Here is a 21,386-nt window from a genome sequence, read left to right as displayed (position 1 = left end):
TATGTAGAGGCTTGGCATTTATACATCTTACTTGCAGAGAATTTACTATGGAGAGAAAGGGTTTCGTGACCAAGAGAGTAAAATATTGTGAGAACAAATAGAAGGGGGAGGAGGTGACAGGATGAGCTATGACTGTGTTTCACCGTCCATAAATCATATCCGGAGAAGTCAGCTATCTTGAAAACACGGGTGCTGACCCGTGCGCTATCCTCTGTGGACTGGGCAGACTCCGAGCTGAGGGATGCAGCCAGCAGGGAGACCTGGCGCCCCATACACAGCCTTGCTGCAAGGCAGATCTGGAGCACCACAGCCGGCTGCAAGGGAAGAGCACTTGCTACTTGTCTGTGAGAGCCTCTACTCAGAGCTGGTTTTGTCTTTCTTTCAGATATTGCTCACTTAATGTGGTTTGAGAGACTCTACGTGTGGCTTCAGTGTTTCGAAAAGTATCTCTTGTACCCGGCCATAGTCCTGAACGCCCTCACTCTTGATGCTTTCTCTATAAGCAACTACAGGAGACTCGGCACCCAGTAAGTGGACGACGGCTTATTCTCACACTGATTTGGACCACAGTGTTTTCAGAACCCATTGGGATTTCTCTGAGCACAGCCCACAGAAGCCAATGTCACACCCTGTGAATACTGAGAGAAGTCAGGGTGGTTTTGCACTCAAATCCATTCAGAGTAGACACTAAGTGTTCCTTAGACAGGAATGCAAACCAAGTTTGATCTGCCCACAGTGGTGCCACGGATAAACATCAGGGGGTCGGAACATCTCCCCGCAGAAGAGCAGTTGATGGTGCTCCTCAGGTGACAGGGGCTCAGCGTGAAGTGGAAATCCCAGGGTCTTCACCGCTGTGCTTCAGGCTTCACAAATTGCTCCAGCTCATTTTCATTTAGCAAATCCCATGCATGCTTTGGGGGAGGGGGAAGACACCCCTGCCATCACTTTCTGCATCTAGGTGCCTCACCATGTAAAAGGTGGGGCACCAGAGACATCCCGCCATCAAGTTGCCTGTGTTTTTGCAAAGCATGAGCCACGCAATGCTAAGCCATTAGTTTCATAGATGAAAATTAGTTCTGAATCTACAAGTGAAAATCTGTGAGAGCGAGAAGTTAGGGGATTGGCTTTAAAGAAGGCCAGAAGGTCACTAGAGCAGCAAACATAAGAAACATTGGAGGTGAGATGTGGAGATGAAACAGCTTTATAAAAGCTCTGAGCCTGGCAGTGGTGGCACACACCTTTGATCCCAGTACTTGGGAGGCAGAGAAAGGAGGATTTCTGAGTTCGAACAGGGCCAGCCTGGTCTGCAGAGTGAGTTCCAGGATATCCAGGGCTATACAGAGAAATCCTGTCTCAAAACAAACAAACAAACAACCCATAACCAAACCATAAAAACAACAACAGCAACAACAACAAACCCTCTGCATTTCTCTGTGCTTGGAGCATAATGTTGGCTGTTAGCATGCTCTTGCTTCAGATGGTCTCTAGTCATGACAAGGTGCAGATGGAGCAGACCCTAGCTGGGACAGCACACTGTCTGTTTTGTAAGTGTCTAGTGTTTTCTGTGGAATGCTCTCAATGTGGCACCCATGGCCTCAGATATGCCCTGAAGGTGCTCTGTGGCTGAAGAGGAGAAGAGGACTCTCTGCCACAGTTTTTGGTGGAGAGTGCCCTCATCTCCTTTCTGTGGCTGTGATACAATGTTCAGAGCAAAGCATCTTAGAAGAGGAAAGGACTTATTACGCTCACACTTCCAGGTCTATTGTTGAGGGAAGTCAGGGAAGGAGCTTTAGTTACCACTCCAGGTGGCGGTGCGAAACCAAAGTGGAACCTGAAGATGAGGCGGAGTAAAGTCTCACGTAAGAGACAGTTTTATAGGATGCATCAGACAGTTTATTCTCCGCAGGTTAAGTCGAGTCACCTGAATAAAGTATAATACAATCACAAAGACAGGCTGCACATGGCAGAAACATGTTATTCCATACAGACATATGAGTAACAACAGCTGGAGTAAATTCACTCCTATCCGATATACCTGAGAGGGGCACAAAAACACATTCTGAGAACAAAGTCCATGTTTTTGAAGAAACGGAGGTCACAAGACTCTTGTCTTGTTTTCTCGGAGTTTTCTCACAAGCACTCAGAATTCCCCTCCTGTGACTCTGTTCTTAGACTGTTTCCTCCAGAGCTTGAAGCAGAGACATTGGAGGAACGCTGCTCGCTGGCTCTCTCCCAGGTCCTTGCTTAACTAACTCCCTTATATGGCCATGGACTACCTGCCTGGCACTGCCCATGGTAGGCGTGGCCCTCCTTCTCAATTAACAATGAAGATAATCCTCTTCAGACATTCCCACAGGCCAAGCTGATCCAGGCAACACCTCAACTGAGACTCTCTCTTCTCTGATGACTCTAGGCTGGGTCAGTTGACAGTTAAACCTAACCAGGACAGATATCCCATATCTTCATTGGCAAAGAAGAAGGGGCGAGGAATCTGAGTTCTCAGACCAAGTCTCTGTTGGAGCTTTTACCCTGACCCTCAGATGTTCACCCTTTTCTCTGAGGCCCCGCCCCCTCGTTATGCCCCGACTCAGGAAACCCAGGAGAGCTCAAGAGCTGCAGAGTCCGATGTAATTGTGCATAAAAGTATTTTCATTTTCCAGTCAGACTCGGATCTCAAACCTTCCCATAGCACAGGACAGGACAGGAGTGTGACCAGGAGCTTGGAAGGCTTGGCACTTATACACAGCATAGTTAGAGATTCTTTGAATGCTTAGGGTGATGAGGGGAGGCGGGTGAAGCAAGTCATAGTTCAGACACAGATACCATTTGGTAGGGAGGAATTGCGTGGCTGCAAGGGTGGGGGGTCTTCTGACCTAAGGATTATCTTTATGGGGCTATCAGGAACTAGTTTTATGAATGGCCATAACTGCCTGTGACCCCTGATCACCTCCCTTCCATGATTCAAACATGGGACCCTAATCTCCTTTTTCCAAGGACTGGCACCAACTGCACCTGGTAAGTGCCCAGCCAGTTATCAGGGAGAGTGCTAGTCTTGGTGCCAAGACTTACTCAGGCTGGTACCTATGGCTTCTTGAGTTCTCTAGGGGCAGCCAGGGAAGGGGAGGCAGCCCCGAGTTTGCTGCAGCAGGGAGCAGGGGTTGGGGAAAGCAGAACTTCTTCAGGGAAGTGCGGAGGCAAGCTGCCTGTGCACTTCACCTTGTCTGCAGATGTGGACAGTGCAGGACCTCCTCTTTGGCCTTCTGGGACTACACATGGCATTTGCATCGTCTGACCTCAGGAGACCCTAGTGATTATGTAACATCACATAATGTTGACCCGGCCTCTTGTTTTTCACAGCTGGGACATTTTTCTGATGATCACCGCGGGCATGAAGCTGCTGAGGACGTCATTCTGTAACCCCGTTCACCAGTTTGCCAACTTGGGTTTCACGGTCATCTTTTTCCACTTTGACTACAAGGACATCTCTGAGAGCTTCCTCCTGGATTTTTTCATGGTGTCCATTGTCTTCACAAAGGCAAGTTTCTTCCACTTTCAGTGATGGAGAGTGTGTCTCATGTTGCCTGACTTTTCCTGGGGAAATTTAGAAAAAAAAAATTCCTTCTCACCAGAAAGGAAAGAAGATATAGACAAACCAAAGTCAGGATCCCACTGAAGGTCAGCTTGATGGACCTAAGAACTTATTGGGGTAATTTACAGGAGCATGGAAGATACACAGGCAGTTACCCACTGGAAATATAGCATGTTTCACTCACAGACAGCTATAGCCCTGAGGGGTCCACATCTCTCACCAGATTTTTTCCTACTTTGTAATCCAACACTTGGCATGTCCACATGCCACTGAGAAGTGGTAGCTAGAACCTCAGGGGAGAATCTAGTGACCCTCATCCTTATAGAGGTGCCAAGCCTCAGCTTCTTTCCATGAACCCCCTAATTCTGGAGCCTCTGCTGTCACTGAGGCTGTATTCACTAATGGCATCTCACCGTGCTAAGCCTTAGCTACTGTCCATGTCTCCCCTAAGTCTTAAAAACCAATACCACATGGGAGGTAACTCTACTTGCCAAGTTTGGCTACCAGCTTGATAGTCATCCCTGGCCTTTTATAGACCACAGCTTCTGTATGCTGACCCTGAGAAAACACTCCCCAGATTTTACCTCAATAATAACTGGCTCTTAGTCACCACAGCTGATTTTTCATACCCAGCTAAACAGCATCCATTGTCCTAATAAAGCAAAGGCTTTACCTCACTGGTGCTGGTCTCTTTTTAATTGTGGCAATTCTTCAGCCGCAGATGACCAGACACCATAGATTTTTATTCAAATTATCATATTAATGGTGCTGATAGAATTGTTGAGAAACTCTCAAATTCTTTTGACATTTTACACGCCAGGCCTCTATTGTCTGCATTTCCCTAAGAATCATCTTCCAAGTTCCCATAACAAAAGGACATCTCAACATTCAATATCTTTCCAGACCAAAGCTCTACAGTCACCTACCTTCCTCCTACATGTCCTAGACATAAAAGGCATATGGTGGGATCCATCACAACCAATCCCCACTCCTGATACCAATTTGTATTCTAGTTTCTCAATTACTGTGATAAAACACTGATCAAAAGCAACCTGAGGAGAAAGGGTTTATTTCATTTACCTCTTATAATCCATCATCAAAGGAAGCCAAAGGCAGAAACTGAAGCAGCAATTAAAAAGGAGTGCTGCCTACTGAGTCTCTCCAATCTAGGTCTCTCTGCTGAAGGATGGCACAGTCCACAGTGTACTGGATCCTGCTCTGTCAGTCATTAATCAAAAAGATTGCCTATAGACATTCCTACAGGCCAATCTGATAAAGACAGTTTGTCACCTGAGACACCCTTTTCCCAGGTATGTGTGTATAATGTTGGGATTGGAATCCAGAGCTTCATGACTGCTGGACAACCACTCTCTCAAGTGAGCCACCTCCTATGAGCCTTGTGAACTATGGGTTAAAATTTTAGAATGACCCAAAGTAGGAACTTTCCTATTTTCCACAACTGAAGGAGTGTTTGGGACTATCATTTGAGTGATCAGCTTTAGGCTAGGATAATAGCTAAGGAGTGAGCAGGAGGCGGAGAGTGGGGGGGGGGGGGAGGATGAGGAAGGAGGAGAGAGGCAGAGACAATGGGCAGAGAAACTGGCATCCTGTGGAGAATGAGATGGAGTCCTGGCCTATCCTACTCCTCCCCAAGCTCACTCCTTGTCTGTAGAGAGAAATGTCACAGAGTTGCTACAGTGAGGAGCAAGATTCTGTCCCTAGAAACAGGCAGTAGTCCTGACAAAGAGAAGTCACATCCCCCAGAAAGGTTCTGCCTGCAAGTCCAAGTATGTGTGCAGGGTGTCTCTCATGCTCATGTATGTAACAATTCTTAAAAGTAGTAACAATGCGTTCTTTTAATGTATGTCCTAGAGCCTTGCTAGAAACTTCCAGTGCTGGGTTTGCAGGCAGCAATGCTTTCAGGAGTCACTCATTGCACGGATGTATTGGCAGATGATATAATCTTAGCTGTGGGAGAGCAGAGATGGATGAATCTCATTGGCGGATCAGCTTAGCTGAACTGGTGAGCTCTTGGCCATGTGAGAGACCTTGCTTCAAAATATAACGGTGGGAGCAATTGCAGGAGACTCCTAACTTTCATCTCTGGCCTTTGACCACACAGATGTATGCTTGCCAACACCATACACACACACTCACACACACATACACACACTCACATACAGACACACTCACACACACACACACACACACACCTATGTAATACAGGAAGAAGAATGTGTCTCAATCAGTAACATGCTTACCTAACTTGCACAAAGCCCTGGGTTTGATCTCCAGGGCCAATTAAGTCAAGCAAGATGGCACATGGCTGTAATCCTAGCACTAAGGAAGGAGACAGGAGGATGAAAAGTTTAAGTTCATTCTTGGCTACTTTGAACTCTTTATGAGAGTTGGAAAACCAAGAAAACCCTTGTGATGCTCTGGGATCTGCCTGGTCCACCCAGATCTGGGGTCACAGTAAGTTGCGTGGAAAGAACACTTGGTGGCTAGGAATATTTGATTGTAAGCAGACCAAAGATGTCACAGTCCTTGCACACCACCCCACTGGCTCTGGAACATCTGTAGGAATCACTTTGTCCTAGTAACGTTTGCAAGCAGGTTTATATGCATGACCTGAGAGAACCCTGCCATCTCCTCACACATTAAACATGAAATTCCACAGACCATTAGTCCAACGAACATGCTTTTGCCACTCAGGAAATTAAAATTAATGGTGAGGCTGTTTCATGGTGATTGTTTGAATAATTGCTACCGAGCCACGATGGGCAGCCTTGCTATGGAGGACCACAGTTCATGTTCGAGGTCTCTGCAGCAATTTCTAAATGACATTTTCTTGTACTTTGTGGTATGGGTGGATACTCTCATATTTAAAATAAAATGTCTTTTTAAAAATAGAGTTTGGGCTTTTACAAAAGAATTTATTCAAAACACTTCAAAGCAGGTAGTGGTCTGGGAAGAGGGCTCAACTGGTAAAGAGCTTACCTCATAAACATGAGGATCTGAGTTCAGATTCCCAGGACCTCCATGAAAGCTGACTGTCAGGGCATGCACTTCTGCTCAGGTGGTGGAAAGGCTCACTGACCAGCAGCAAGCACGAGGCTCAGTGTGAGACCCTAGTTCAAAAAGTCAGACAGTGATCATTTGAGGGGGTCACATGACATTGACCTACATATGTGCAAATGCACATACACATGAACATGTACACACATACATCACATACAAGAAGCAATGATGTGTCTATAGGTGCCAAGCTCATTCCCGGGGTTATCCATGCCGATAGTGTGGGTGTTAGCCTAGCCCTGGCACTGTGCATGGCCCAGGAACCGCTCTAAACACTCCTCATTCTTCTTGGCAGCTTTGCTGGCTCTGTTCTTCAGTTTAGAAAAGGAAACTGAGGCATGAGAATAAAGTGAGTTGTTGCATGCTCTCATAACGGCATATGAGAGAACTAGGTTCAGGTGCAGGCTCTCAAACTAAGCCTGTACCTTGTGGTGCTGCCAGCTAAGTCTAGGACAGGAGGCTCTCCAGCAAGGAGGTCATCCTACTGAATGAAGCTTCCAGAAGTAATGCCCAGTCAGCCTTCATGACTGGGAAGCGAAGGTGCTGACCTGGAGCTTTAAGGAGGAGGGAGGGTGTCAGGCATGTGAGGTCCACAGAAGCTTTGAGAGGTGCAGACTTTTAGTTTGGGACACGTGTTGTAGGCTTCATGGTGACTGGGAGGTGCAGAGATTTGGGGAGTTAGGTTCTAAGCATCTAGAGGTGAAAACGGGAGAATTATCATAGTGGGGACCCTGAGGTCTGAGCAGGAGTGCTACCAAGTTAGGATTTGAGTCCCGTGATGGCTAAACATTGGGACAGGTGCAGGAATCATATGTTTGTGACTCTAGGGTGTGTGTGTGTGCGTGTGCGTGTGCGTGTGCGTGTGTGTGTGTGTGTGTGTGTGTGTGTGTGTGTGATGTTTTGAAACAAAGCCCTCCTATGCAGCTCCGGCTGTCTTGAGCTCTGTCTCTTTGAACCTCATCCTCTGGAGTCCTTGGATTGCAGGAATAAATACCTCAATGTCTCCTTGGGGGTTCACCATAAGGTTCATAATAGGGACTTGAATCTGTGTGGCAGAAGGGTAAAGGAGGCAGAGGAGGACAGAAAAAGACGGGAAACCACTAGTGGCCTGTTTGAGGGAAGCCATGTAGGTAATTTGGGGACAGAGGGCCTGTTGTTTCGAGTAGATACTGAGAACCGTGTTTTATAGGAGCAGAAGAGGAGGGTCAGAGCTGGAGTATGTCAGGATGCACTCCCACGGCAGGAGACTGGGGTGGAGAATGTGGACAAGTTAGCATCTAAGGGGACAGGGGAAGTGGTTTTGTAGATAGAGCGCTTGCTATGCAGGCGTTAGGGCCTGAGCTGGAACCCAAACACCACAGAAACGTTGGGTATGGTGTGCATACCTGGAATCACAGAGTGAGGGAGGCTGGCAGCTCTGGGGCTCAGCAACCTGGCAGCCTTGCTTACTTGGTGAGCTCTAGGTCAGTGAGAGACCCTGCCGCAAAACAAAGACAGAATAGAAGACAGTGCCTGAGAGATGGCTCTCACGTTTTTTTCACATGGCCTCCACACTCACAAACATGCAAACACACACACATATGCACAGACACATGCACACATGTACACACTCGTGTGCACACACATATGCACAGACACATGCACACGGATGCACACATGTACACACTCGTGTGCACACACATATGCACAGACACATGCACACGGATGCACACATGTACACACTCGTGTGCACACACATATGCACAGACACATGCACACGGATGCACACATGTACACACTCGTGTGCACACACATATGCACAGACACATGCACACACCACAACATATCAAATAAACCAGGCTGGGAGCCTCCACATAGAACAGCACGTGTGGAGAAAAGGTCACACCTACAGATTACCTATAAGGGTCCCAGGCTGCTGACTCCTGTGCTGCTGAGCCTCTGCCTTTTTTCTATCAGACTGTCTCGGTTTCCCTCAATATCCACGTGTCCCTGTCATTTCTTGTTTGAGAACATGGGAACTTGGAATGTTTGTCTAGAACATTCCAGCCCATTGTCTTAAACCCAGGTAGTCCGGGCATTAAGTCCTCCACACCCACTCTCTTTCTCAGGATAGGTGGAAAAGTGGGAAAGGAGATAGAAAGAGCTGACAGTGAGGAGCCCTGGCTTCTCCGGGGGCAAAAAACAGCACAGGTCTCCACCCACCACAAGACTTCTGTTTAGCATCCTGTATTTGCTGGCCTTCACGCTATTCAGGAGGGAAAGGAGACAACGAGAGAGATGGGGGAAGAATGAGGAGAGCTGGAGCCTGGGGCGCAATTAGAGCAAGAAAGTGCTGGGTTTGGAAGCCTTCGATGTCTGATTACTAGTTTTGCTTATGCGTAAATACAAACTGCTGTGCTAAGCAAAAAATAATTGTAATAGATTCATTTAATCATGGTGCCGCTGTGCTGGACCCTCAAGGGCTCCGTGCTCGCAGATGTGCCCTCCCTGGGGCAGCCCCTCTGACTGCACAGCTGGGCCTGACCTACATTTTAGCTTCCTGGGAAGGTGTCTGGAGAGCCTCCCAGGGCACAGCCACCCTGGGAAAATGGAACAGAGAAACTTTCCATCACCCAGGCTTTTGAGGGGAAGGGGATACACACATACACTTAAGCAAGTCTGGCTCGGGCTTGCGGTTTTCACGTAGACACGAGCCAGGAGATGAATTCTTAATAGTTACACTAAGAGTTCTCAACATAGTGTCTGGAACAATATGGGGCAGGGAGCCTGGGCTTCCTGTGAACTTAGGAGATGGCATATCGGACTGGTGAGGTGTCTTGGTGGTTAAAGGCAACTGCTGTGTGGACCTGACCACCCAAGTTCAATCTCTGGAACCCATGTGAGAGCAAAGGAGAGAAGTGACTACACATAATTGCTGTCTTCTGACCTCCACATATGCAGCATGGCACGCATGCATGCCTCCATAGAGCACACACACACACACATACACACACACATACACAGACACATACACATATACACACATATACACATACACACACACACATACACATATACACACATACACATACATACACACACACACATACACATATACACACATACACATACATACATACACACACACAAACACATATACACACATACACAGACACATACACACATACACACATACACACATACACACACACACACACACACACACACACACACACACACACTTTTAAATAATTACAAAAAGATGGGACCTTGGCAGGGCTTGGAAGAGCAAGGCCCTCTTGGCTCTCAGGCCTGTGCTGGATTGTCCAGCTGGTGTTATTCTCCCTGCCCACCTCAGCATTCCTAAGTGCCTTCTAACTGGCAGTTTGGTAGGTGGAGCTATTTTTCTCCAAGTACAGGCAGCTTCACAGATGCAATGAACTCATAAAATCCTGAGCAACAAGCTAGGGAGAGAGCTCAGCCAATAGAGCACTTCTCACAACACGGCAGCCTGCGCTTCTGCACAGAACCCACACACAAAGCTGACTGGTAGTGCATGCCTAGAACCCCAGTGCTGGGGAGAGAGAAGGGAGGGTTCCTGGGGCTTCAGGCCAGAAGAATCCGCGGGCTCCGAGCCAGTGAGCAACCTTGTCTCAGAAAACAAACTGGCTCAGTGAGAAAGCATCAGACATACAGCACGAGGCCCAGATTTTAGATCTCACCTGAACCCCACTTGCATGCCCACCTGGACACGCATGGAGCTTTACACACAAACAGATATACACACATACACACCACCACATATGCATGCAAAACAAACAAACAATAGGTAAACAAGGAGACCACCACAGAGGAATGACACCTGAAGCTGACCTCTGGCTTCCCCATGTACACACATATGAACACACACCCCTACACACAGATATGAACACAAATATTCAAACACCACATACACAAAACACACACATGCAAACACACACAAACACCCACACCACATACACATGTGAACACACACAAACACCCACACCACACACACACATGTGAACACACACAAACACCCACACCACACACACACACACACACACACACACACACACACAAACTTGAGAAACATCAAGGACACTAGAATTTGCACAAATCTACTAAAAAGATCCCGAGTGAAGAACAGCAGACCAAGCTGTGACTATTGCTTTAAGAAAGACAGGCACACTGCCCAAGTGTGGACCTGCTGAGATGAACCAGCCAAGGCTCCAGTTGACCTGTGGCCTCTATGAAGTGTCATCAGACACCATCTCCCATGTCCTGCAGGACAGATGACGCTGTGACACAGAAGCAAGCAGTGATCGTGTGGCCTCTATCCCACAGACGATGTCCTTTGCGTGACCTTGACGTGGTGACCAGGGCCGGCTGTCTTCTCTAACCCGTGTCTCTTTGCTTTCAGCTTGGGGATCTGCTTCAGAAGCTGCAGTTTGTCCTGGCCTACGTGGCCCCTTGGCAGATGGCCTGGGGCTCTTCCTTCCACGTGTTTGCCCAGCTCTTCGCCATCCCTCGTATCCTTTCTGCTCGCTCTCCCCTGCCAGGCTGAGGCTGGCATCTTACAGACAGGTGCTCTCCACTGACCTGGCAGTAACAGCACTGTAGTCTGTCCGATTACATTTTAATGCGTGTTGGAGAGGCACTCCGGGTCCCCTTCAGGCCACTTAACCTTAAAAGACATTGTGTCATTCTGGACGCTGCCTGCTCCTCAATCCATGCACAGTGGTTATTTTTACTTTTTTAAAAAAATGTATTTTATTTATTTAGTGAGAATCATGTTCTGTAGTGCAAGTATGAAGGTCAGAGGACAATTTGTGGAAAATGGTTCTCTCCTTCCAACATGTAGGTCCCAGAACAGATTTCAGATCATCTAACTGGGAAACAAGTACCTTTACCCACTGAGTCATTTTGCTGACCCAAATTTTACATTCCTACAGCCTTCAGTTTCCCAACTCTAGGTATGCAGTCAGAGGGTTAGACTTCTAAATAGAAAATTACTGACTAAATAATTGGGTCGACTTAGGCAAGCTTGTACACATCTATTTACCCTTAAGTGTTATGGATAGGGTTAATAAATTCAATATATTATTTATTATATTGTAATATAATATACTTTTTATATCTACTTCATTAATATTACAAAATCTAGAATTGGATACAAGTAGAATTTTACCCTGAAGTACGTTTGGAGAGTAAAAAATAAATCATGGTTTTATTTTGTGGTTGCTAGGCAGACCTGGTTTCTGTACATTTTAAATGTGTTTCCACAATGATCATTAGCTTTAATCCAATTTAATTCGGCTCAAAGCAAATTGGAGATGCCATTTCTAATGATCACATTGACACAGATAACTAAATTTTATACCGAAATGTAGAGACATAGAGAGGTTGATTAAAGAAAGCCATTCGTGGTGATGCACACTTGTAATCCTAGCTTTCAGGAGGATGGCCTGCAGGTGCCAGATAGGTAGGACCTACATAGATCCAGGCCATTAAGGCTATAAAACCAGACTCTGTCTCAATATAACAAGATGAACAACAGAGGCACGAGAATATACTTGAAAAGAGAGAATAATACAATTTTCTTGATGTCTACCTAATATCTGCCCCTCAGAGTTTCCTTTCCCACTGATTTTAGATTTTCAGTACCCATGTTTCTGATCACAGGCTTAGAGCCACTGCCATCAGAGCCGCAGGAGGAACCTGGAAAATGAATGATTCCTGGGCTCCGTACAACTCGGAGGTCAAACTCAGGGATAGATCCTGAGAGGGAGTTATAATTTTGTTTGTGTTGCCATGACAACCACTCTGCGGAAAGCAGCTTAGGGGAGGAACTGGCTCACATTCCGGGCTGTGGGGGGCGGGTGTTGTGGGGGAGTCATCACTGAGTGGCCATGGAGGCAGAAATGGAAGCCGTCGCTCAATCGCACCCTCCAGGAAGGGACTGATTCCTGGCCTGCTCGCTGTCGAGATCAGCTTTCTTTACACAGTCCAGCCCATGAAGAAGTGTCACCCACGTTGGGGTGGGTCTTTCCCACCTCAGTGAACAATCAAGACAATCCCTCTCATATGTGCTCACAGCACACCACGATCTGAACAATTCCTCCAAGTCTCTCTTCCTGGGTGAGTCTAGGTTCTGTCAGTCAGGACGAGAGTTAAAACAACCAGGACAGATGGACACAGGGACCTAAGGTTGTGTTGATGATCTCTGGTGGAGGACAGATGGACACAGGGACTTACGGTTGTGTTGATGATCTCTGGTGGAGGACAGATGGACACAAGGACCTACAGTTGTGTTGATGATCTCTGGTGGACAGATGGACACAGGGACTTACGGTTGTGTTGATGATACTGGTGGAGGACAGATGGACACAGGGACCTACGGTTGTGTTGATGATCCTGGTGGAGGACAGATGGACACAGGGACCTACGGTTGTGTTGATGATCCTGGTGGAGGACAGATGGACACAGGGACCTACGGTTGTGTTGATGATCCTGGTGGAGGACAGATGGACACAGGGACCTACGGTTGTGTTGATGATCCTGGTGGAGGACAGATGGACACAGGGACCTACGGTTGTGTTGATGATCTCTGGTGGAGGACAGATGGACACAGGGACCTACGGTTGTGTTGATGATCTCTGGTGGAGGACAGATGGACACAGGGACCTACGGTTGTGTTGATGATCTCTGGTGGAGGACAGATGGACACAGGGACCTACGGTTGTGTTGATGATCCTGGTGGAGGACAGATGGACACAGGGACCTACGGTTGTGTTGATGATCCTGGTGGAGGACAGATGGACACAGGGACCTACGGTTGTGTTGATGATCCTGGTGGAGGACAGATGGACACAGGGACCTACGGTTGTGTTGATGATCCTGGTGGAGGACAGATGGACACAGGGACCTACGGTTGTGTTGATGATCTCTGGTGGAGGACAGATGGACACAGGGACCTACGGTTGTGTTGATGATCTCTGGTGGAGGACAGATGGACACAGGGACCTACGGTTGTGTTGATGATCTCTGGTGGAGGACAGATGTACACAGGGACCTATGGTTGTGTTGATGATCTCTGGTGGAGGACAGATGGACACAGGGACCTACGGTTGTGTTGATGATCTCTGGTGGAGGACAGATGGACACAGGGACCTACGGTTGTGTTGATGATCTCTGGTGGAGGACAGATGGACACAGGGACCTACGGTTGTGTTGATGATCTCTGGTGGAGGACAGATGGACACAGGGACCTACGGTTGTGTTGATGATCCTGGTGGAGGACAGATGGACACAGGGACCTACGGTTGTGTTGATGATCCTGGTGGAGGACAGATGGACACAGGGACCTACGGTTGTGTTGATGATCTCTGGTGGAGGACAGATGGACACAGGGACCTACGGTTGTGTTGATGATCCTGGTGGAGGACAGATGGACACAGGGACCTACGGTTGTGTTGATGATCCTGGTGGAGGACAGATGGACACAGGGACCTACGGTTGTGTTGATGATCCTGGTGGAGGACAGATGGACACAGGGACCTACGGTTGTGTTGATGATCCTGGTGGAGGACAGATGGACACAGGGACCTACGGTTGTGTTGATGATCTCTGGTGGAGGACAGATGGACACAGGGACCTACGGTTGTGTTGATGATCTCTGGTGGAGGACAGATGGACACAGGGACCTACGGTTGTGTTGATGATCTCTGGTGGAGGACAGATGTACACAGGGACCTATGGTTGTGTTGATGATCTCTGGTGGAGGACAGATGGACACAGGGACCTACGGTTGTGTTGATGATCCTGGTGGAGAACCGTCCTCAGGCTAAGCTCCGGCCAGCTGTGTACTTGGATGCTGTTTATTTGTATGAATGGGGCTGGAAGCTTTACTTCCATGAAGATGTCAGATGGTTAACTCAGTTCCTCCACAGGAAGTTTCTTACTCAACTTGGTGGTCAGGACAGAGACATACTTGTGATCATCACTAAGTAATAGTATATGCTAGATTCTTTAATTTTTTAAAGTCATTAAAAATTTTTGTTGTTGTTGTTGTTGTTTGAGACAGGGTTTCTCTAGCCCTGGCTGTCCTGGAACTCACTTTGTAGACCAGGCTGGCCTCGAACTCAGAAATCCGCCTGCCTCTGCCTCCCAAATGCTGGGATTAAAGTCGTGTGCCACCACCGCCCAGCATTAAAACATTTTTTTAAGTCATCCATCACTTCTGGTTCTTAGAATCTTCCCTCCCCGTCACGTGCCCCTGAGGCTTGAGAGGAGGGTGTGACAAAGGCATAGGCTCAAGGCTGTGCACTCCAAAGTCTCTCTCTCCACACATGGTCCAGTTGTTTCTATGATGGAGTTTGAGAATTGCTTGATCTATGGGTAATAACAATAGGTCACTAGGAATAGTTTTATTGCTGCGTTCACTTAGCAGAATAATAGCAGGTATCCCATAGGACCAATGGTCTCTTTAGTCTCAGGTTCTTGGCTTCATTGATAGGCCAATGAAGACATGGTCTCCCATTGACCGGAGCTCTCACTGGAGACATTTTGGAGCTCCCATTGACCGGAAGTTTACCGAGCAGGCTGCTAGGCCAACTGGCTAGTGAGTTCCAGGAATCTCCCTGCCTCTGCTTGAGGTGTGAACTCAACCTCATGGAGCGAGCCTTAAATCCATTTTTTTAAAAGTTGTTGGTTAGTCTCCTAACACGTGTGCCACTATTGTAACCACGGGCACATCTTGCAGACAGGTTATTATTGTAGCTTGCAGGATGCACAGCTGAGTGGGTGAAATTTGATGATTACTTTTTCACAGCATGGTATATTCTTGTTCTTAGACCTGTGTTGATACTTACAAAGCATTTCAAAGGTTATTCGGTGGGCAAGCTAAGAGAGAAAAAAATGCTTGAAGCACCCTTCAACTGCTAGGCACTTTGTTTTCCCAAATATTCCTTTATATAAAGTAAGTGGGTGGGAGACTGAGGTGACTTTTTATTCTGATGTATGTTTAAAGTTTCAACTTCCAAGCATGCTTCTTACATGAAAATTATCAAAAGAAAGACGAACACATAGTCAAGGAACCATGGTGACAGTTTAAAGTGGGGACCGCTGATCCCTGGCTGTTCTATGACACTTCCTGTCAGTACCTGTGCTCGCCGGTAAGCCTGTGGACCCCAGCTATTCCTCACAGCTCATGGCTAAACTGACACGGTTGCCTGCCCTGTACATCTGCCCTGTTCATACCGGAACCTGGGTTGCCTACTCAGTGAATCCCAGACAAGGGAAGAAGCTGGCATGCAGCGTGGGTTAAAGCCAAGTGCTTTGGCTTGTCGACGCCTTCTCTTAGGGCATGGAGACGCTAGGGCTTAAGAAGTGATTCAGTGTTGGCCTTGCGAGCATAAGGACCTGAGTTGGCCTCGAGGACTCAGGTAAACAGACTGGATGTGCTGGTAGGCGTTTGTGATCCCAGTGATGGAGAAGCAGAGGCAGGGGGATTCCTGGAACTCACTAGCCAGTTGGCCTAACAGCCTGCTCGGTAAACTTCCAGTCAATGGGAGCTCCAAAATGTCTCCAGTGAGAGCTCCGGTCAATGGGAGACCATGTCTCCAAAAACAAGTTATCAGCATCTGCGGAAAGATGCTCAAGAGTGAGCTCTGGCCTGCACATGCGTGTACAACCAAGTATAAACATAGGCGCGCGCACGCGCGCACACACATATTGTATACAATATTTGACAACCAGTTTTGGAATATTCCATCCATCTTTTCCCTAAAACTCGTCCTTTAGTGACATGATTTACTCCCGTCTGCTGAGACAAGGCCTTCTAACTGCCCCCGTGCTGGCCATTGCCCCCGAAGCCTCTCCTTGCCCACAGACCTCTTCATCTTTGTTTAGTGATGAAGGTCAGGACTCTTAGCACCTGGAGTCCGAATGAGATGAAGGGTGGAGAAGCTGGGTCTACATAACGGTCCAGAGAAAACTGCCAGATCCGTAAATGTCGGCCCGGATCCCACCTAATTGCCAAATGTTAATTATCTCATCACCCTATTAAGAAATGTGGGCTCCATCCCACACCGAGAACAGACTAATTTGCTCTATTTTTGAATTGAATTAGCTCTCCAGCCAGCAGGGCACTGGTGGGTAAATTGTCTTCACCAGTTCCAGCATGTTTCTTCTCTTACCACCTCCATTGGCTTGTGAGCTTCCAGCCTCTAGGGAGAGAAGCTCACCCTTTAAACGTGTGCAGACACTGCGCCTGGCTATCATCTCCTCACAATTAAACTACAGTCTAAACATGCGTGGTGGGGAGGCAGCTTCCCACCCCCACGACCCTTTAAGCTCCTAATGATTTTCATAAAGTGTTTAATTATAGGTGTTGAGGATTTTTATCTTAATTGCACTTTTCACAGGTCATCTGCCTTGTAAGCTAACCTTTCGCCCTTTCTGTTGGGAGGAACCGAAGAAGGCTTTGGGTGACCTCTGAGCTATGATCCCGTCCAGGGTCTGTGTTGGTGCTATTAACGACAGTTCAGCTGAATACCTTCATTCATTCAGTCCCTCAGAGGCCCTTCATTCATTCCCTTCCTCCACCTTCCACCACACCTCCCTACAGTCCCCAGGTTTCTATTTTGATTGTATGTGTGTGTGTGTGTGTGTGTGTGTGTGTGTGTGTGTGTGTGTATGTGTATGTGCATGTGTGTGCACATATGTGTGACACTCAGAGGTCAGTGTTGGTGTCTGTATTAATAGCCTCCTCGTAGCCTAGGTTGGCCTTGAATTCTTGCTATTGCTAAGGATGAATGTTAACTTCTGTTCCACCCTCCTAGTGCTTGGATTGCAGACGTGGGACACCGTGACCCATGGAATAGCATTTGAAACTCTGGTGATGACAGTGTGTATTCCTCCTTAACCCTATCCTCTCAGACTCCGCCATGCTTTTCTTCCAGACATTCGCCACCTCAATCTTCTCCACGCCCCTGAGTCCGTTCCTTGGGAGCGTCATATTCATCACGTCCTACGTCAGGCCGGTGAAGTTCTGGGAGAGAAGCTATAAGTAAGAGCTTAAACATCACCGCTAAGTTGCAGTGTGAATCGGCGATCCACTGCACCTGGTAGTGTGATTCGGTAGTCTCCAGGTACACAGTATGAAGTAGGGTTCGTCTGTTAGTCATAGCTGGAGAGCTATGAAGAGTTACACAGCGGGTTCTTAGCTGCTGGCTTAAGAGGTGTGATGGGCATGCCATGGCCTGTGTGCTTTGATATACTGGGATTACCTATAGGAAAGCCCCCTTCTTCTTTATTATATCCCTTCTGTGAGCATCAGAATCTCGGCATCATCATCTGATGCCTCTGCCAAGTCCTCTCATCACAGCTCTGCACAGACAGGAGCACCATGGAACCTGTAGGACACATTCAGTAGGAGATCATGGCTCCCAGGTTCACCTTTCCCTCGGCCGTTAGCACCGGGCACCAGATTCTCCATGGATGTAGTGATGGAGTGGGGTATTTTGTCTTTGTTATTTTTAATAATAAGGAGGGGACCCGAAGCTCAGAACATGGCTACGTTCAGTCTTCCACTCTTCATTAGAGGCAGAAACAAATGAGGGCACAATGACTTACTGAGGAGTAATTATTTTCTCCTTCCTGAAACTGGGTCTAGTGTGTGCCTGGGCTGGCCTCACAATCTTTTTTTTTTTTTAATTAGTCAACATTTCAAATGATATCCCCCTTCCCGGTTACCCCTCCACAACCCTCCCATCCCATACTCCTTCTCCTTTACCTCAATGAGGGAGCTCCTCCATCCATTTACCTACTCCCGCCTCACTGCCCTAGCATCCCCCTACACTGGGGCATTAAGCCTCCAAAGGACCAAGGGCCTCCCCACCCATTGATGCCAGATAAGGCCATCCACTGCTACATGTGCAGCTGGAGCCATGGGTCTCTCCATGTGTACTCTTTCCTTGGTGATTTAGTCTCTGGGAACTCGGGGTGGTCCAGTTAGTTGATATTGTTCTTCCTATGGGATTGCAATTCCCTTCAGCTCCTTCAGTCCCTCCTGTAGCTCTTCCATTGGCATCCCTAGGCTCAGTCTAGTGGTTGGCTGTGAGTATCTGCATCTGTATTGGCCAGGTGCTGGTAAAACCTCCCAGGGAACAGCCATACCAGGCTCCTGACAGCAAGCCCTTCTTGGCATCAGCAATACTGTTGGTGTCTGCAGATGGGATGGGTCCCTAGGTGGGGCAGTCTCTAGATGGCCTTTCCATCAGTCTCAGTTCCATTTTTTGTCCCTTTCTTTCCTTTGGACAATCCTAATATATCTACGGAAGACATTGGATTTTGATCAACCTGTTCTCCTTCTGGTGCTGTGCTTACAGGCATGTGCCCTCTTTATGCCAGGCAAGCCCTCTACTATCTACATCCCCAGCCCTTGCTGCTTAATTTCAGAGACCTCTTACTGAATTGTCAAGGGGGAGAGGGGGAGGCTCGAGGACCGCCTGCAGGAGAGGAGAGCTGTGAGCCAGGCCACCATCTCAGTCACAGACCCTGCTTGTCCATCATTCTGTGCCTACACTTGGCAGAACTCTGCTATTCTGTTTTGTGCCCTTTTTGCCTCAGAGGTCGGCCTGAAGGTTCAGAGACCATACAGTGGCTTCCAGTTTCTGCTGTGAGGCAGTTTGTTTGAGTATAAGTATATGTCCTGGAGCAGGCAGTGGGGTACATGAGTTAAAGCCCTTCAACTTTGGCAGCCTCAGGTCTCTCCCCCCCTTGTCACTAAGGTGCAGGTGACAGTGGGACCTGTTTCATTAATGCAAGCAAGGAGAAAATGAGGCACCATCTCAGCACATGTTACATGTTCATACGAGCTAGTGTGATCCTCGGGCAGGCTAGTGCTCTGAGGGGGTTCCATTGCCACCAAAGCTGAGATGTGAGGAGTTTACCTGACTGAGCACGCTTCCCACAAGATTAGGTTCAGGGAACCCTAACTGGGAAAACTTTACCTTGCTACCCTCCCTCCCTCCCTCCCTCCCTCCCCCTCCCTCTCTCTTCCCTTCCTTCCTTTTTTTCCTTTCTTTGATGTTCAGTTTTTGAGATAATGTCTGTATTAGTCAGGGTTTTACTGCTGTGAACAGACATCATGACCAAGACAACTCTTATAAGGACAACATTTAATTGGGGCTGGCTTACAGGTTAGAGATTCAGTCCATTATCATCAAGGGAGGACCATGGCAGCATCCAGGTAGGCATGATGCAGGAGGAGCTGAGAATTAGTTCTGCATCTTCATCTGAAGGCTGCTAGCAGAATACTGATTTCCAAGCAGCTAGGAGTAGGGTCTTAAAGCCCACGCCACAGTGACACACCTACCTTCGAAAGGGCCACACTTCCAAATAGTGCCAGTCCCTGGGTCAGCCATCACAGTGTCTTAGCCCAGCCTGGGTTCTAACATGATCCTCCTGCCTCAGACTCCCAGGCATTAGAATCCCATGCTCACGCCGCTGCGCCTGGTTCCTTTTCTTAAGTCCAAGGCAGGAGCTTTGGAGCTGGTTCTACAGTGCATCTGTGTCTCTGTAAGGGGATGTGGGGGGGAGGTGCAGGGAGGGGACCTGCACACTCCAGCCTACAGTCTATTACTCCATAGTTTCTGTGAGCATGTTCATGAGGGTCTCAGACTCTGAGAGGCTCTGCCGTTATTTAATGGCAATTTTCCTGCCTGGTTGTCATCGTTGCTGAGATGCAGGTCATATGATGAGGTGTCCCATTGCTGTGACAGCTTTGCTGGACTCTGCTAGGCCAGCCCTAGGTCTGACACTGGTAATACTAGCTGCAACAGAAGCAGGACCAGGATGGCAGTAAAGGCAGAGACCAAAACCCTCAGCTTTACAAGTTCACTGATCCCCTGCTCATGTCTAACAGTCTTTTCGGCTTTGACAGCTACTCTGTATGGTCTCATTTCCCTCCTTATGATAGAGCATACCAAGGAAACCCTGGCAAAACTCATGGTTCATATAAGGTCATGGAACCAGTGAACAGCCCAGCCAGAATATAAATTCAAAGCTGCCCTTCTGGTCCCTGAGCACTTTGAAGCCTCTCATAGAGCATACACACACACACACACACACACACACACACACACACACACACACACACACACAGTCTCTCTCTCTCTCTGTCATATACACATTAACATACCTAGAACATGCAAAACCACACCTGAACAATGCACATGCAAATACAGTAGAGACACAGAGAACACACACACACACACATATAGAACATACACTCTGAACATACACATAAACATACACATTCATACAGAGAGAAGACTTGTGACACAGAACACACACAGTACACTCAGAGAACACAGAGAGCACATGCATGCACACACATACACATGCATGCACACCACTCAGCAATATTCAGGTAAAGTATTCGTCCCAGACAGCCTTGGTCACAAAAGGAGCATATCTGGGAGGAGAGGGTGTGGACCTGCTCTCTCTGGCTGCCTCGATTCAGGGGAGAGCTGAAGCTTTCTGAACACTCCTTATAGCAACAGAAGAGCTTTGGGCAGATGTAGCCTCTGAGCTTCATTGAGAGCCTCTGATAGGCTGTTGCTGGGTGACTTCACCCCAGCTCATCTCAACAGTCCTGATGCTGAGCTGTCAGCATCGATTAAGCCTGTGATTACTATAATAGCATGAAGGAATA

The 21,386-nt window shown here is 47.8% G+C and overlaps 1 protein-coding gene and 1 long non-coding RNA gene across 6 annotated transcripts in view; one reads left to right on the top strand and one right to left on the bottom strand.

Moving 5' to 3' along the window:
• Pcnx2 (pecanex homolog 2) overlaps positions 1–21,386 on the top strand; it is a 146,829-nt gene that overhangs the window by 79,137 nt on the left and 46,306 nt on the right. For all 5 annotated transcript variants that reach the window (XR_003947294.1, XM_011248395.3, XM_011248396.2 and 2 more), the window contains 4 exons: positions 386–527; positions 3,358–3,535; positions 11,088–11,196; positions 17,606–17,735. Coding sequence is in view for 4 of the 5 variants with exons in the window: in XM_011248395.3 (XP_011246697.1) it covers positions 386–527; positions 3,358–3,535; positions 11,088–11,196; positions 17,606–17,735 (559 nt within the window). In the remaining variant the exon portion in view is untranslated. The remainder of the gene's footprint in view (positions 1–385; positions 528–3,357; positions 3,536–11,087; positions 11,197–17,605; positions 17,736–21,386) is intronic.
• On the bottom strand, positions 6,581–8,669 carry Gm51603. The gene is made up of 3 exons (XR_003947619.1): positions 8,564–8,669; positions 8,053–8,144; positions 6,581–6,720 (listed from the first exon to the last, which is right to left on the bottom strand). It is a non-coding gene; the product is annotated as a predicted gene, 51603 (long non-coding RNA).

Source organism: Mus musculus, chromosome 8, assembly GCF_000001635.26.
Source record: "Mus musculus strain C57BL/6J chromosome 8, GRCm38.p6 C57BL/6J".
Classification (NCBI taxonomy): domain Eukaryota; kingdom Metazoa; phylum Chordata; class Mammalia; order Rodentia; family Muridae; genus Mus; species Mus musculus.
This window is presented reverse-complemented; position numbering and strand designations above follow the sequence as displayed.